Source organism: Pristis pectinata, chromosome 6 (genome assembly GCF_009764475.1).
Source record: "Pristis pectinata isolate sPriPec2 chromosome 6, sPriPec2.1.pri, whole genome shotgun sequence".
NCBI classification, from domain to species: Eukaryota; Metazoa; Chordata; class Chondrichthyes; order Rhinopristiformes; family Pristidae; genus Pristis; species Pristis pectinata.
The window spans coordinates 53,601,135-53,618,759 of record NC_067410.1 but is presented as its reverse complement, the minus strand read 5'-3'; the positions used below and the strand labels follow the sequence as shown (position 1 = coordinate 53,618,759).

The 17,625-nt window shown below is 44.7% G+C and overlaps 1 protein-coding gene across 1 annotated transcript in view; it reads right to left on the bottom strand.

Moving 5' to 3' along the window:
- Positions 1 to 11,213: 11,213 nt before the first annotated feature.
- Positions 11,214 to 17,625, bottom strand: part of LOC127571380 (FYVE, RhoGEF and PH domain-containing protein 5-like) — a 165,868-nt gene continuing 159,456 nt past the window's right edge. The window contains exon 21 of the mRNA XM_052017694.1: positions 11,214 to 12,086. Within this exon, the coding sequence (XP_051873654.1) occupies positions 12,050 to 12,086 (37 nt within the window). The 3' untranslated portion in view covers positions 11,214 to 12,049. The remainder of the gene's footprint in view (positions 12,087 to 17,625) is intronic.

The window sequence follows — 17,625 nt, the reverse complement described above, 5'->3', positions numbered from 1 at the left end:
TTTTCTTCACAGTCAAAACCAATGAGAAATAGTCATGAAAAATCCCACCATGTATGGGTCCACATTCAGACAGCCATGCTGATCTTTAAGGAGACCTATTCTCTCCCTAGTCTCCCTTTAACTCTGTATATATGAAGATTTTCTTGGGATTTTCCTGCCTGCCAGATCTATCTCATACCCTCTTCTTGCTCTCTTGATTTCCCTCAGAAATATACTCCTACACTTCCTATAGTCATCAAGGGATTTGCTTAATCCCGATGTATGCCTTCCTTTTCCTGACGAGAGCCTCACTATCTCTCATCTGCCAGGTTTCCCTAAACTTGATATCACACTTTTAAAAGCCTCCCACATGCCAGTCGTCCCTTTACCAGCAAACAGTCTCACCCAATCGACCCCTGAAAGATCCCACCTAATGTCTCTAAAGTTGGCCCTGCCCCAGTTTAGGACCTTAACCTGTAGACCTTCTCTATATCCTTCTCCATAATTATCTTAAAACTAAGAATTATGGTCAATGGAACCAAAATGCTTCCGGATTGACATTTCAGTCCTTTGCCCTACTTTGTTCCCCAAGAGGAGGTCCAGTGTTGGCCCCTCTCTAGTAGGGCCCTCTATAAATTGATTATAGAAACCTTCTTGGACACATTTAACAAACTCCACTGCACCCAAGACCTTTGCACTATGGGTGTCCCAGTCAATGTTAGGGAAATTAAAATCTCCCACTAATACCACTCTATTATTCTTACAACTGTCTGCAATCTCTCTGCATATCTGCTCTAGTTCCAGTTGACTATTTGAGGCCATGAGAGTGACCATCCCCTCCTTGTTTCTAAGTTCTATCCAGATAGCCTCACTGGATGAAGAGACCCAGTACACTGTTGCCAGATTTAAACACAGACAATAAGAGCTGAGGTTGACCCTGTGGACCTGATCCACCATTCAGCATAATCATGGCTGTTCATCCACTTAAGACCCTGTTCCTGCCTTCTCCTCATCTCCTTGGTTGCTTCAGCACGAAGAAATATCATGTAATTCCTGACTTGGTCTCTGTCGCCTTCTTGGTCGAGACTTCCAGAGGATCACCAGCCTCTGGGTGAAGAACTTTCACTTTTAAATGGCACATCCTGTATCCTGAGGCTGCAAGCCCTGGTTCTGAACTCTCCAATAACCAGAGGCATCTTCCCCAAATCTACTCCGTTAGAATGTCACAGGTTTCCGTGAGATCCCCTCTCATTCTTCTTCTCTCCAATGTATGTCACCTCACTGAACTATTCTCTCCTTATTTGTCAGACTCCCAGGATTCAGGTCAGTAAACATTTGTTGCACTGTCTCCATGGCAAGAACATCTATCTGCAGTTAAGGAGGGCAAAACTGCACTCACCATTCAAGATGTGGTCTCACCAGGGCCCTTTCCAGCTGCAGCAGGACACCATTGCTCTTGGAGTCAAATGCTCTTGCAATGAAAGCCAGCATACCATCCACCTTCCTCACAACATGCTGTATCTGCACACTCACTTTCAGCGACTGCTCACAAGACACCCTGTCTGCATTTTACCTTTTCCCAATCTTTCACCATTCAAATAATCACCCTTCTTTATTTCTTGGAACTAATATGGATCACCTCATTTATCTACAGTATAGTCCATTATCTGCCTATTCATTAAACTTCCTAAATTACACTGCAAACTCTTTGCATTCTGCTTATAGCTCACAACATCCCAGCTTTGTGTTGTCTGCAGACATGGAGAGGTTACATTTAGTTCCCTTATCAAAATCACTGCCATACCTCACCAATAGCTGCAGCCCTGGTACTGCCTCTGCCCCCAGACACAGATCCACTTCTTTTCTGTCAACAATTATCCAGGGAGATTAAAGACACAAGAGAGACTGCAAATGCTGGAAATCTGGAGCAAAGAACACAAAATGCTGGAGGAATGCAGCAGGTCAGGCAGCATCTATGGAGTGAAGTGAACAGTCAATGTTTCAGGCCAAGACCCTTCATCGGGTCTGGAAAAGAAGAGGGCAGAAGCCAGAAAAAGAAGGAAGGGGGAGGGGGAGGAGCAAGAGCTGGTAGGTGATAGGTGAGTCCAGGTGAGAGGGGGAAGGTAGGTAGGTGGGGGAGGGGACCTGAAAGGGAATGATGTGAGAAGCTGGGACGTGATCGCTGGAAGAGGCAAAGGGCTGAAGAAGAAGGAGTCTGATAGGAGAAGACAGTAGGGAATAAAGGGAAGGAGGTGGGCAGGTCATGAGGGCGGGAGAGGGGAAAGAGTAGGGGTGAAGGGGCCACAGGAATGGGGGAAAACAAAGGGGGGGAGGAAAACAGAGGTGAGTGGTTACCGGAAGTTTGAGAAATCAATGCTGATGCCATCAGGTTGGAGACTACCAAGACAGAAAATGAGGTGTTGCTCCTCCAACCTGCATCTGGCCTCACCATGGCAGTACAGGAGACCGTGGACAGATATGTCAGTGTGGGAATGAGAGGTGGAATTAAAATAGCTGCCCACTGGAAATCCTGGCTGTTGCAGAGGACGGAGCGAAGCTGCTCAACAAAGCAGTCCCCCAGTTTGCGTTGATTCTCACTGACATAGATCAGGCTGCACCGGGAGCACTGGATGCAATAAATGACTCAGATGGATTCACATGTGAAGCACTGCCTCACCTGGAAGAACTGGTTAGGGACCTGATTGGTGGTGAGGGAGGAGGTGTAGGGACAGGTTTGCGCGGTTGCAGGGATAAGTGCCTGGAGGGTGATTGATGGGGAGGGATGAACAGACAAGGGAGTTGCAGGGAGAATGATCCCTGCAGAGTGGAGAAGGAAGGAAGGAGAAGATGTGCCTCATGGTGGAATCCCATTGGAGATGGTGGAAGTTGCAGAAAATGATTTGTAGGATGCGGAAACTCGTAGGTTGGAAGGTGAGGACAAGGGGAATCCTGTCCCTCTTCTGTCCGACAGGAGAGCTCCGTGTCATGGCAGGCGCGGAACTTGTTGAGGTGCAGGCGCAGGGGAGGCAGCCGGGGCCATGGGCTGGAGGTGGCCGGGGCAGAGGTTGGAGCCAGAGCTGGCAGGCCCCACAGCCTGGATATGGTGACCCCTCCAACCCTCGATCCTCCCCTGACCCCAGCTCCAACCCCTGCAGTGTCTTCACCATCCCCTCTGACCTTCCCCTCTCTAAGACTGTCCTTAGCAGGGGCCTCACCTTTGTTCCCTGCGCATGTAGCTCAGCAAGTTCCATGCATGCCATGACACTGAGCTCTTCTTCCATTGCCTCCATCTCTGGGCCTTACTTCTTTGGCAAGGATTCCACCTCCTCCACTGATGACCCCTTCTCCTGCCTTAAGCCTTCCTCCTCCTCTTGGACACCCCATCCTGGCCTTCTGCCTGCTCTGGATCGTTTCATCACTAACCGCTGACGGGACATTAACCATTTCAACATCACCACTCCCTCATCTATTCCCACCTCAACTCCACTGAACACACTGCCTTCCACTCTCCCTGTACTAATCCTAACCTCACCATCAAACCCGCAGACAAGGGCGGTGCTGTTGTAGTCTGGCGGGCTGACCTCTGCCCTGCTGAGGCCAGATGGCAGTTCTCAGACATCACCTTTTGATTAGGCCTCAACCAGGACCCCACTAAGAAGCATCAGGCCATTGTCTCCCACACCATCACTGACCTCATCACCTCTGGAGATCTCTCATCTACGGTCTCCAAGTTCATGGTTCCCCTACCCCATAATGCCCACTTCTACCTCCTACCCAAGATCCACAAACCTAACTGCCCCAGGGCCCGTTCTTTCTGCCTGCTCCTGCCCCACTGAACTCGTGTCCTCATATCTCAACTCCATTTTGTCCCCCTTTCTTCAGTCCCTTCCCACCTACATCCATGATACTTTGCATGCTCCCCATCTCTTCAACAATTTTCAGTTGCCTAGCCCTGACTGCCTCATTGTCACCATGGACATCCAGACCCTGTACACATCCATCCCCCAGCAGGAAGGCCTCAAGGCTCTCTGCTTCTTTCTTGACAACAGACCCAAACAGTTCCCTTCCAACACCACTCTCCTCTGTCTGGCAGAACTGGTACTCACCCTCAATAACTTCTCTTTTGGCTCCTCCCACTTCTCCAGCCCAAATGTGTAGCCATGGGCACTCATATGGGCCCCAGATATGCCTGCCTTTCCTTTCACTACATGGAAGAGTCCATGTTCCAAATCTACATCGGTTACGCTCCCCAACTCTTTCTCTGCTACTCTGCATTTGGGGCTGCTTCCTGCACCCATGCCAAGCTTGTCAATTTCCTCAACTTTACCTCCAACTTCCACCCTGCTCTCAAATTGACTTGGTCCCTCTCCAACACCTCTCTCCCCTTTCTTGGTCTCTCTGTCTCCATTTCCAGAAACAGATTATCTACTGACACCTTTTACAAACCCACTGACTCCCACAGTTACCTTGACTACACCTCCTACCACCATGTCACTTGCAAGGATGCCATCCCCTTCTTTCAGTTCTTCTGCCACCGCCGCATCTGTTCTCATGATGTAGCTTTCCTTTCCGGGATATCTGAGTTGTCCTCCTTCTTCAGAAGACGGGGTTTCCACTCCACTACTATCAATGCAGTCCTCAACCGCATCTCTTCCATTTCCTGCACATTTGTCCTCATGACACCCCTTCCCCGCCCAACATAACAAGGACAGGATTCCCCTTGTCCTCATTTACCACCCTATGAGAATCTGCATCCAACACATCAGTCTCCGCAATTTCCACCATCTCCAATGGTACCCCACCACCAGGTACATCTTCCCCTCCCCTTCCCTCCCCTCTCCACTTTCTTCAGGGATTTGTCTCTCCACAACTCCATTGTCCGTTCATCCCTCCCCATCAATCACCCTCCAGGCACTTATCCCTGAAACCATGCAAAGCGTCACACATGCCCCTACAGCTGCCCCCTCACCACCATTCAGGGCCCTAGAGAGTCCTTCCAGGTGAGGCAGTGCTTCACATGTGAATCCATCTGGGTCATTTATTACACCTGGTGCTCCACGATGAGGCCAGATGCAGGTTGGAGCAACACCTTGTATTCTGTCTTGGTAGCCTCCACTCTGACAGCATCAACATTCATTTCTCTAACTTCTGCTAACTACTTCCCTCTGTTTTCCTCCCCCCCCCTTTGTTTTCTCTCACTCCCCTGGCCCCTTCATCCTTTCCCTTTATTCCATGGTCTACTGTCCCCTCCTATCAGATTCCTTTTTCTTCAGCCCTTTACCTATTCCACCTATCACCTCCCAGCTTCTCGCATCATTCCCTTTCCCCCCCCCCCCCCCCACAACCTACCTACCTTCCCCCTCTCAGCTGGTCTCACCTATCACCTGCCAGCTTGTGCTCCTCCCTCTCCCCCTACCCTTTTATTCTGGCTTCTGCCCTCTTCCTTTCCAGTCCTGATGAAGGATCTCAGCCCGAAGCATCGACTGGTTCATTTTCCTCCATAGATGCTGTCTGACCTGCTGAGTTCCTCCAGCATCTTGTGTTCGTTGCTCCAGGGAGTTCTATTTCGCATGATTTCCCTTTCAAAATGACACTCTGCCTTTAACAAGTCCTGTTAGTGCTTTCCAATTGTTCTGTTGTTGCATCTTTTGCAACAAATTCTAGCATTTTCCAGAGTCTAAAGATTTTGGAAGCTGTGTATTACCAGTATCCAGTATTTCCGGAGCTATTTCCTTTAGTACTCTGGGATGTAGATTATCAGAGCCTGGGATCTGGTCAGCCTTTAGCCCCATTCATGTCCCTCATACTCTTTCTTGACAAATAAAAATTTCCTTCAGTTCCTCAATTTCTCTGCACTATTGGCTCTCCTGCATTTAGTCCTGGAATCACACAACATGGAAACAGGCCATTTCACCCACCACGTTCACACTTACCAGTGGGCACTCATTTATATTAATCTCATTTTCCAGCACTTGGCCCATGGCCCAATATGCAGAGACAATTCATGTGCTCATCTAGACACGTCTTAAATGCTGTCAGTGGCTCTGCTTCCACCTCTGTCAGTGTATTCCAGGTACTTTCCACTCTGAGTGAAAACAGTCAGGTCCCCTCTGAATCTCTTATCCCGTACGCTAAATTGATGTCTGACAGTTTTATTCACCTCTGCAAAGGGAATAATTTTCCTGCAGTTTACCTAATCTATACCCCTTATAAGACCATAATGTTACGGACTCAGTGAAAGTCCCTTTAAGATAGAGAGTGTGTGTGTATGTGTGTGTGGGGCGTGCTTACGTCAATAGAAGATAAAGGACGTAATGACGTTGTTGAAGAAGTCAGAAGAAGAAGAAGAAGGAGAGAGAGAGAAGGGAGAGAGACACCAGCCTGCTTGTTTTCTCTATCGATGGATGAGAAACAATAACTGTGTTTGCCACTGAAATCCATGTATGGAAGTTGGAAGTAATCCGGTGGAGTTCACTTTGTTGCTGACCTGTAGAAGGAAACAGGTATTTGTATGTGGACGACCACGGTTCGGATGCTTTTCGGGGTGAGGAAGTCACTACCGAGTAAACACTCAAGTGTCGTTTAGGGTTCCATCGTGGAACATTTGGATTTCGTATGTACTCTCTCTCTATGTTTTTCTACATCTACATCTTATCTTCAGACAACGGTGGTTGTTGAAGAAGCCCTTGCTCATGTTTCACCTTATGGCTTGCGGAACTGAACTTTAAGAACCATTCAGGAACTGGGAGTTTTGGACTTTGTCACACACACACACGACGAGTTTAGTTTTGGGGTTAACGTTCGAGGTTTAACATTTTTGAATTCTAACATACTAACATTTTTACTTTTATTTTACGTATTATCATAAGTAGTGATTAATAAAATAGTTTTTAACACTAAATCATGCTCAGTGTGTTTCTTTTGTTGCTGGTTCGTGACAAAATCTTCCTCACCCTGAAAAGCATCCGAACCGTGGTCGTCCACATACAAATACCTGTTTCCTTCTACAGGTCAGCAACAAAGTGAACTCCACCGGATTACTTCCAACTTCCATACATGGATTTCAGTGGCAAACACAGTTATTGTTTCTCATCCATCGATAGAGAAAACAAGCAGGCTGGTGTCTCTCTCCCTTCTCTCTCTCTCCTTCTTCTTCTTCTTCTGACTTCTTCAACAACGTCATTACGTCCTTTATCTCCTATTGACGTAAGCACGCCCCACACACACATACTCTCTATCTTAAAGGGACTTTCACTGAGTCCGTAACAATAAGAAATAGGAGCATAATTAGGCCATTCAGCCCATTGATTCTGCTCTGCCATTCAATCATGGCTGATTTTTTTCCAACCACAGTCTCCCACCTTCTTCCCATAACTGTTAAGCCCTTTACCAATCAAGAACCTATCAATCCTTGCCTTAAATAACCCAATCACTTGGCCTCCACAGCCCTCTGTGGCAATGAATTCCACAGATTTAACACACCCTGGCTGAAGAAATCCCTCCTTATCTCAGTTTTAAAGGGGCATCCCTTTATTCTGAGGCTGTGCACTTGGATCTTAGACTCTCCTACTAATGGAAACATCCTCTCTATGTCCATTCTATTCAGGCCTTTCAGTATCCAATAGGTTTCAATGAAATGCCCCCTCATCCTTCTGAACTCCACAGAGTACTGGCCCAGGGACATCAAAAATTCCTCATACATTAAGCCTTTAATTCCTGGGATCATTCTTGTGACCCTCTTCTGGATACTCTCCAGGGCCAGCACATCCTTCCTCAGATATGGGGCCCAAAATTGCTCACAATTTTCCAAATGTTGCCTGATCAATGCCTTAGAAAGTCTCAGTAGTACATCCTTGCTTTTATATTCTAGTCCTCTCGAGATGAATGCTAACATTGCATTTGCCTTCTTTACTACTAACTCAACCTGCAAGATAGCTTTAAGGGAATCCTGAACTAGGACTCCCATGTCCCTTTGCACCTCTGTGATTTTCACATACCTCAATCAGACCTCATACATTGAAGTATATTTTATATACAATCATGTCCCCTCTTAACTTCCTCCATTCCAGGAAGAATAGACCTAGTGAAGCCCCTCTACACCCTCTGCTACACTCACATCTCTCCCATACTCCAGCTGAAGTGTGACCAATGTTTTATAAAGTTGGAGTATAACCTTCCTGCTCCTGTATTCAATGCCCTCACTAATGAAGGCCGGTATCCCATGTGCCTTCTTAACCACATTATCAAACTGCCCTGCCATCTTCAAGGATCTTTGGACTTGTACACCAAGTACACGCTGTTCTTCAATATTCCCTAAGACCCTACCGTTCATGGTGTATGACCTAGCCTCAACAGTACTCCGATAACGTATCATTTCACATTTATCAGGATTAAACTCCATCTGTCCATTTCACCAATACATCGATATCACCCCGCAACCTAAGACTACCCTCCACACTGTCAACAACTCTATCAATCTTTGTGTCATCTGTGAACATATTGATCATGCCTCTTACATCCACATTCAATCATTAACATATATTACAAACAGCAAGGTCACAGCACTGATCCCTGTGGAACACCACTGGTCACAGGAATCTAATCACAAAAACAACCCTCTACCATCACCCTCTGGCACCCTATTGGCAAGCCAATTTTAGACTTGCCCTGGAAACCATGAGTTGTAACTTTCTGGACTGGTCTCCCATGTGGGACCTTTTCAAAATTCTTACTGAAGTCATGTAAACCACATCTACTGCACTGCTTCATTGATACACTTGTTAACTCTTCAAAAAATTCAGTCAAATTGGTCAGACAGAACCTGCCCTTGTCAAATCCATGTTGGCTGTCTCTGATCAGTCCCTGCTTTTCCAAGTGATCATATATCCCGTCCCTCAGATCTTTTTCCAATAAATTCCCCACCACTGATGTTAGACTCACAGGTCTATAGGTACCAGGTTTTTCCCTGCTCCCTTTCTTGAAAAGTGGGACTATGTTTGCTGTCCCTCAGTGATCTGGTACCTCACTTGTGTCCAGCAAAGATTTAGAATTCTCAGCCAGAGCCCCAGCAATCCTTGCTCCCCATAGCAGCCCAGGATAAATCCCAGCCCTGGGGATTTATCCGCCTTTAAGCTCATTAAGGCATTGAGAACCTTCTTTTTATTTATGGAGACTTGCCTAGACTTTCACCTTGTCCTTTGCTGAATCTTCCAACTACAAAGTCTGTTTCCTTTGAAAAGTATTCATTTGCGACCTCACCTATACCTTCTGTCTGCATACATAGATCATTCCTGTTGTTGCTAATATGTCCTACTCTTTCCTCAGTTATTCTTTTGCCCTTAATATACTTACATAAGTATAAGATTTACTCACTGCTACCATCAGGCAGGAGGTACAGAAACCCACACCACCAGGTTCAGGAACAGCTACTTTCCTACAACCATCAGGTTCTTGAACCGACCTGCACAACCCTTACCCTAGCTCAGCAACAAAACACTATGGACCACCTCTTGCACTACCATGGATGTTTTTTTTTGCACTAATATCTTGTTTTCTACAGTTTTTTTTTCCACTGTCTTGTATGGTTCTGTGTGTTGTCTGAACCCAAATGCCTGTGATGCTGCTGCAACCAAACTTTTCATGGTACCTGTACCTCACCATACTCGTGCACATGACAATAAATTCCACTTGACTTGACCAAGTGCAGGTAAATGATTAGTAAGTGGGTACAATGGTTGGCATAGACATGGTGGGTTGAAGGGCCTGTTTCTGTGCTTTATCACTCTATAAATATAAAATAGCTACTGCTTCATATGAATTTTTCAAAAGTCAATTCTTATGTTGACATAGAATCCCAATTCAATATTATAGAGTCACAAAGAGATACAGCACAGAAACAGGCCTTTCGGCCCACTGAGTCCATGCCGATCCATTTACACTAATCTCATTTTACTCTCCCCACGTCCTCATCAACTCCCCCAGCTTCTCCCGCTCACCACACACACAAGGTGGTTTACAGCAACCGATTAACCTTGGACCTACACATCCTTAGGATGTGGGAGGAAACCAGAGCACACAGGGGAAACACACAGGGAGAACATGCAAACTCCACACACAATGTGTTGCTCTTTACTGTGTGGAAGCAGATTATAGCTCTTCACAAACAAACAGGTACACATCCTCTTCACCCAGAGAGTGGAATGCACTGCCTGGAGAGTGCTGGAAGCAGAGTCACCAACAGCATTTAAGACTTGTCTACATGAGTATTTGAATCATCCAGGCAAAGAAGGCTATTGGCCAAGTGCTGGAAGATGGGATTACTACGGATGGGTGCCCACTGGTTCGTGTGGATGTGATGGGCTAAATGGCCAGTCTCCAGCTGTCTGAGAATCTGCTTCTTTCTGTTGGTTCACACAAAATCAGAGTGCTTCAAGAAAGTACTGAACTGTTTTATTGGGGAGAAGTAGAAGTTTTCTGAAGATGCCTTACATTACATTACCACCCACTGAGTTGGTAAAAAAAATTATCTCTTCACCGAAAAGAAAATGGAGATTATCTTTGCATTCCTAGATGAGCCTGGACCATGAAGCAGTGTCTGCAGGTGAGCAGCATCCCACGGTGATTTCCCTGCTCTGTGGAACCCTGCTCTCATCCATCCTTAGACTGAAGAGAGAGGCTTTAAGGAAAAGATGACCAGGCTGAATGATGTTAATGGAAACTCAGTCTGAGACTCAGATTGTGGCTCAGCAGTTCAGTTGCTGCAGAGATTTTGTAGTAAATGGAAGGTCGTTCAACAATTTATATGGAACGAGAATGCTAAACATTGAATAAATTACACTGATTTTTGAATGTTTATTGATTCCTCATACTTCTCACTCAAACCTTCTTCCTCTTCCTTTGTCATCATCAGGCATCAGCTCCGGTCTGTGTATGATTGTGACTCCGCCACATAAATAGAATAGATTATTATCCACATGGATTCATGCTCAGCACGTAGTTTGCTGTCTGTAGTACATATCATTTGTTTTCAGTGACATTCATTCCATCTTCAGGAACTCTGCAAGTTTACATCCAGTCACAACTCTGTACAAGTGACATGTGGCTCATTCATTAATGCACGGGTAACTCTTACAGCTCAGAACTTCCCCAGTGGAGCCCCCTTTATCTTCCATCCCCATCTCCTCCAAAGGACCCTGATCCACAGCCATCCCACCAGCCCTGCCCAGCTTTAATTTCCAACTGAGTGCAGTTGGTTGACAAACTATGTTCCCTGCTGTAAATCATTTTGAGGTGGAGCAGGCTGCCTTCCTACTCCTGGCACCTTCCACTGTTGTCAAAGGTTAGAATTATGGAGTTATACACCACAGACATGGTCCCTTCAGCCCACCAGACTTCTTCAGACTTCCACTGCTTCGTCTCAGAAATTCTCAGCTGTACGCTTCGCCAGGAAACAGAAGAGTAAAAGTCAGCTTGTGCTGCCAAGGCATTGGAATACAGGCCCCAGCAACAACAGTCCCAACCCATGCACATCACTGGGTTGAAAATCACTTCAAAGCATCTACTCTGCTTGGGGCTAATCGAAAATGGCAATTCCAGTTTTACCTTCAACGTACTATAAATATTAACATGAATGATGCAGATGTTTAATTCATTCTTAGCTCAGCACTCCTTCACAATTCAGGGTCTTTGCTGAGGACCCCAAGTAGCCAGAGGGGGCATTTTAAATCAGACCTTGAGGAATTCATTTCATTAAGAGGGCTGCCCAGGGGTCTGTGTTGAAACAATCATCACCCACTCTACCAAATAACCCAGCTCAGGAAGAACATGACTATTCTATCAGGAAAGCAGCAAAACGTTATTAACGGTGTTGAAGTTGGCAGGTTGTGTGGAATGCTAGACATCAGCGGCTGTAAACAACTCCAAAAGTTCTCCGTCAGATACGTTTAATGAAGAATTATCTTGAGCTGCAAGGAAACTCGAGCACTTCAGTGGATCACAGTGGTCCCACTGCACGGCTACTGATGGATCAGACAAGTAAGGAATGTCTCACTGTGAGGAGGCGCCTTGGCTGCTATAACACAGATGCACCAAGCATGGCTTCAATCCACCTGAAACACAGAACAAAAACGGCAGCAGTCAGTAATGTGAGAGCAGACAGTGAAAAACTGTGAACAGTCCAGAATGATTGCTTCTGAGTGAGATCAACTCTGAACACAGATCCAGGTGGCAGTGAACAACAGGGGAAATGGGACAGGTGGAGCGGGGCAGATGGAACTGCAATGTGAGGAAGAGCTTTCCAAGCAGGACCTAGAGAGAGGGTGGACACAGCAAACTGGCAAACGACAGTATTCAGTGAGAAGAGTGTCAGTCAAAATGTCTAATACCAGAGGGTGTGTATTTAAGGTGAGAGGGGTAAGTTCAAAGGAAATGTGTGGGGCAAGTTTTTTTTTACACAGAGAGCGGTGGGTGCCTGGAATGTGCTGGCAGGGTGGTGGTGGAGGCAAATACGATGGAGGTGTTTAAGAGGCACAAATGAATGTGCAGGGAATGGAGGGATATGTAGGCAGAAGGGATTAGTTCAGTTAGGTACTTAATTACTTAGTTTGGACCTTTAATCAGGGAGAACATGACTCTTCTATCAGAAAAGCAGCAAAATGTTATAACTGTTGAAGTTGGCAGGTTGCGTGGAACGCTAGACATATGGAACACTAAACTGGTCCACCTTAATTAGTTTGGTACAACATCGTGGGTCAAGGACCTATTCCTGTGCTGTACAGTTCTATATTCTATGTTCCAGTGGTAGGGGTATCAATAACAAGATGGCTTAGGTTTAAGATGAGAGGAAGTTTTACAGGAGATCTGAGGAGCTAAGTTTTATTACACAGAGAGTGGTTGACATCTGGAACTTGCTGCCAGAGGAGGTGGTGGAATCAGGTACAATCACTATGTTTAACAGGCATTTAGACACATAGAATGACACAGAGCTAATGTGGGCAAATGGGCCAGCAAGGACATGGTGGGCTGAAGGGCCTGTTTTTGTGGTGTACAACTCCATAATTCTAATCTTTGACAACATGAAAATGCTTGGGAAAGTGAAAAATAGGTAAAGTATGTAATCAGAAGACTGGAAACATATACAATCAGCATTATGTAAACTGAGAACAAATTCAATATGCATGCAGAGAACTGGCACCACAAGTTATTTCTTGAATAATTCAGAAACAGGTCCACTCTGCATTACATGAACTGGGACAAATGCTCCAGTGCATAAAATGGCAACAAATACAGATGACATTCTCTAATCATGCAGTCAACTGGGAACAGATGCACAATTTTTTTTTGAATGAATCAGGAACAAACTCAGTCTGCACTCCTTAAACCAGGAACAGACACAGTCTGCAGTCCATAAACTGGAGACAGATACAGTCTGCATTCCATAAACTGGGAACAAATAGAGTCTGAATTCCATAAAGTGGAAACAACACAGACAAATTGTTGATTTTATTGTGTTTTTCCTTGTAGTTCTTTAAACTTATATATATATATATATATATATATATATATATATATATATATATATATATATATATATATATATATGTGTGTGTGTGTGTGTGTGTGTGTGTGTGTGTGTGTGTGTGTGTGTGTGTGTGTGTGTGTGTGTGTGATTATACAAACATATATGTGATTATACAAACATATAAGCAAGTTTAAAGAACTACAAGGAAAAACACAATAAAATCAACAATTTGGACCCTAATCTAGCAGTCCCCAGTTTATGAAATGCTGTCTGTGTTGTTTCCACTTTATGGAATTCAGACTGTATACAAACAGGTCTGTATACAAACATATATATTTATATATTTGTATACAGACCTGTTTGTCTGTAGACTTTTAGTAACTTGTAGTATATTTGGTTCTATATTTCTGTACTTTCTATGTCTGCAAAACTGAAGTGTGAATCAGTCACTGCTCACAGGTTTCTTAACTGGGAACGGTCCAACTGGTTTTGCAGTATAAAAGGGGGGCATGTGCTCACCTTCCTTTGTTACAGTTACAGTTGCAGTCCAGTTACTTCTAGCTGACCCTGTCTGATTGTACTATGATAAACATCTAAGAAAAAGGCAGTAACCATAAGACTTGAACCTCATTCTTGACTTCTGAAGAAATTTCTGGACAACATCATCTCCAGATCTAACAACTTACTGTTATAAACATTATAGTTGAAAGGACTAAGGACAGAAAGAATCCCAGATGAGACAGAAAGTTCCAGTGCGCACATTTAACAGGAGGTAAGACCTTCCTCCTTTCCTAATCATCACAGAAGCACCTAGTTCTTACCTCAATACACTACTTAAAAGGAAGTCTAAGAGTGAAGTTAAAACCCAGGGGTCCTCTCCTCTGCTCTATTTTAAGTGAAGTTAAACAGCACTGTTTGGCTGTGTGTGGTCTATTACTTTGACTATTTGGCATAATCTATTCAGCTGTGTACGGTCCATTTGAATTTCAATTGTACAATCTATTGATTTGGGCTGTAGGCTCCCAGTGATTTGGGCTACAGGCTCAACTGTTTCGGGCTATAGGCTCCCATTGATTCGGGCTATAGGCTCCCAGTAAGCGAACAATTGTTCTAAATCTACATGTGTAGTAGGAGGAGAATCGAAGCCATGGCTAAATTAGGAAGAAACTTACTACAGAAAAAGGGGGAACAGAACCTCCAGTTGTTATGTGTGAACAGATTACTGATAGTTTGACTTCTTAACTAAACAAAGTATTCCAACTGGATAAGATGAGTGAAGAAATCGGAATGAAATATACCATCAATGCTGAGTCTAATGGAATCTGGCTGCTAGATGATATTAAAAGAGCAGGGGGTAAGATCCAGAGAATGCCTGAGGGAAAGAAGAAAAATGGATGGATGTTAGCAGTCTTAGTACAACTAAGAAAGGGAGAACATGTTCAGTTACAAAGTCAGTATGATAAAGACTGTGAAAATTCTAAAGAGCAAATCTGTGTGCTAACTGAACAAGTGAGAAAGGAAAAGGAGAATTGTGACAAATTACAGTCAGTATGACAGAGACAGTAAAAAATTTAAAGAGCAAATCTGTGCGTTAATTGAACAAGTGAGAAAACAAAAGCAGAAGTGTGATAGATTTGAAGTGAGCTGTACAAAGCTCAGAGACAAACTGAGACAGTGTGGAGAAGCACAGCGAGGTGCTCAGAGGGGTGGTCCTGTCACTGACCCTTAGGATACACCCCTTATATCAGACAATAATCCAAAGCAGCGCCTCTATCTGAAGTTATGGACATGACATGCATACTACAGCGACCTCTAGTGATTCAAGTGATGATGACAATGATGAGAAAGTAGGACTGGCAGCCATGCCTCGACTAGCTTCATTAAAGACCAAGCAAGTGAAGCTGCACAGGAATGAAGACAGATCCTATGAAAGAAGCCAAGTGCTTTATATCAAATCTGTTGAATCTCCAAAGAGGTTCCACATCCTAAAAAAAGGAGGTTCAAAGACCTGGACTGAACTTCTGCGTATTAAGAATATATACAACCTGCGCCCATATAATGGCATCCAAATTCTGACAAGTTATCTCAAGTCAGACAGTTGCTGCATAAAGTTAATACTGACATTGGAAAGGATAAGCAAAATCTACAAGATGGTTGGAATGCCATTAAGATGTATTTGCATGAACAAACCCCAACACCAACAGACTGGGGAAAGGTAGCCAGCTGCAAGCAGAAGAACTCTGAAGATGTCCCTAAATATGAGGAACATTTCAGAACAGTGTGGTTGAACCACTCAGGAGTTCCAATGATAAATAGAGATAAAACAGAGGGATTTGACTATGGTTCACTTAAGTCAACCTTTACGGATAACCTGAAGCCAGATGTAGCTAGAATGGTTAGGTTAACAAAATCAAATTGGAATGAACCTAAAACTTCATACAGCCAGTTAATGAATGTCGCGAACAACGTGGAACATGGAAGTTCGAGTAAGAGCATTACAGGAGGGAACCAACCATTGACCAACAGAAGTGAGACCAAGTCCCTGAAGGAGCATGTCACTATTGTGGTAAAATGGGACACTGGGCTAAAAGTTGTAGGGCCAGAAAACAAGGTGGTCAACGGAAATAGGCTCAACCATCAGCTCCACCAATGTTGGAAGACCCTGACCTGACAGCACAGTTTCAACAACTGACTATTGATCAACAAAGGCAATTTTTGGACATAACTGATGCTGTCTCAAGGTCAAAAAATGACTAGCTCCTTCCCTGTAGTCCTTGCTTGTCCTAATAAAAGATGACCATGACTGTGCAAAAACAACAACATGCCAGGACACCACAAAGAAACACCCCTACCAAACCCAGATCTGATTCTGTTCACAGATGGCTCTTCAATCGTTGAAGGAGGAGTTAAAATGGCTGGATGGGCTATTGTCTCTGAAACTGAAGTGCTGGCATCAGGAAGTATGGAGAAACAAAGGACTGCAGATGCTGAAATCTAGATGAAAAACACGATGATGCTGGGGGAACTCAGCAGGCCAGGCAGCATCCGTGGAGAAAAGCAGGCAGTCAACGTTTTGGGTCAGGACCCTTCTTCAGAACAAAGGCCTGCTTTTCTCCACAGATGCTGCCTGGGCTGCTGAGTTCCTCCAGCATCATCGTGTTTTTCATCAGGAAGTATGGATCCTAGTACCACAGCACAACAGGCGGAACTGAAAGATCTGTAGATGGCAGAAGAAAAATCAGCACAGACTCCGGATATGCTTTGGGTGCTGTTCATGATTTTGGAAATCTATGGAGGCAAAGGGGATTTCTTACAGCTGTAGCAACCCCAATCAAAAATGGCCAGTTGGTACAAGAATTAATGGAGGTTATACAATTGCCGACAGAAGTGTCGAATTGAAATATAAAGGCCAATCCAAAATGGACATAGTTGAAAGCCACGGAAATGCATTTGCGGATGAGGCAGCAAAAAGGGCAGAACGGGAAGGAATAAAAGGAATAAATGAAGTGAATCCGACAACTAAAGTTGTGAGAACATACTTGAACTCTCTATCACATGATGAATGATATGGTGAATAGTGGGAAATTGAACAACGAAGGAGCATGGATCTACGGTACTTGTCACAGACTGGTAGTCCCAACCACATTGTTTCCTTATCTGGCACAGCAGATACATTCCCTAGGACACATTGGAGTGGAAAAGACGACCAGTAGATTCTCCCAATGGTGGTGGAATCCAAAGTTTAGGTCGCAAGCCTGACAAACGCTGGAAGGATGCATGACATGCCAGAAAAAAACCCAGGAGCAGTGGAAAAGCTACCGCAATTGAGTGCTTTGGCCCCACTTGGACCATTTTTACATTACCAAAGTACCAAGAACACTCAGACGTACTGGTAATAGTGGACAAGTTCTCAAGGTGAGTGAAGGCTGTTCAAGCAAGGAAAGCCACTGCCACACATAGAACAAAAACTCTGATCAAGGACTACATCCATAGATGGGGATTGCTGTGTCACAATGACTCTGACCAAGGGACACACTTCACTGGAAGTGTACATCAGGAGTTATGCTGACTGAGGAACATTGAACGGTCCTTCCACTGTCATCCAGAGTCATCAGGACAGGTGGAAT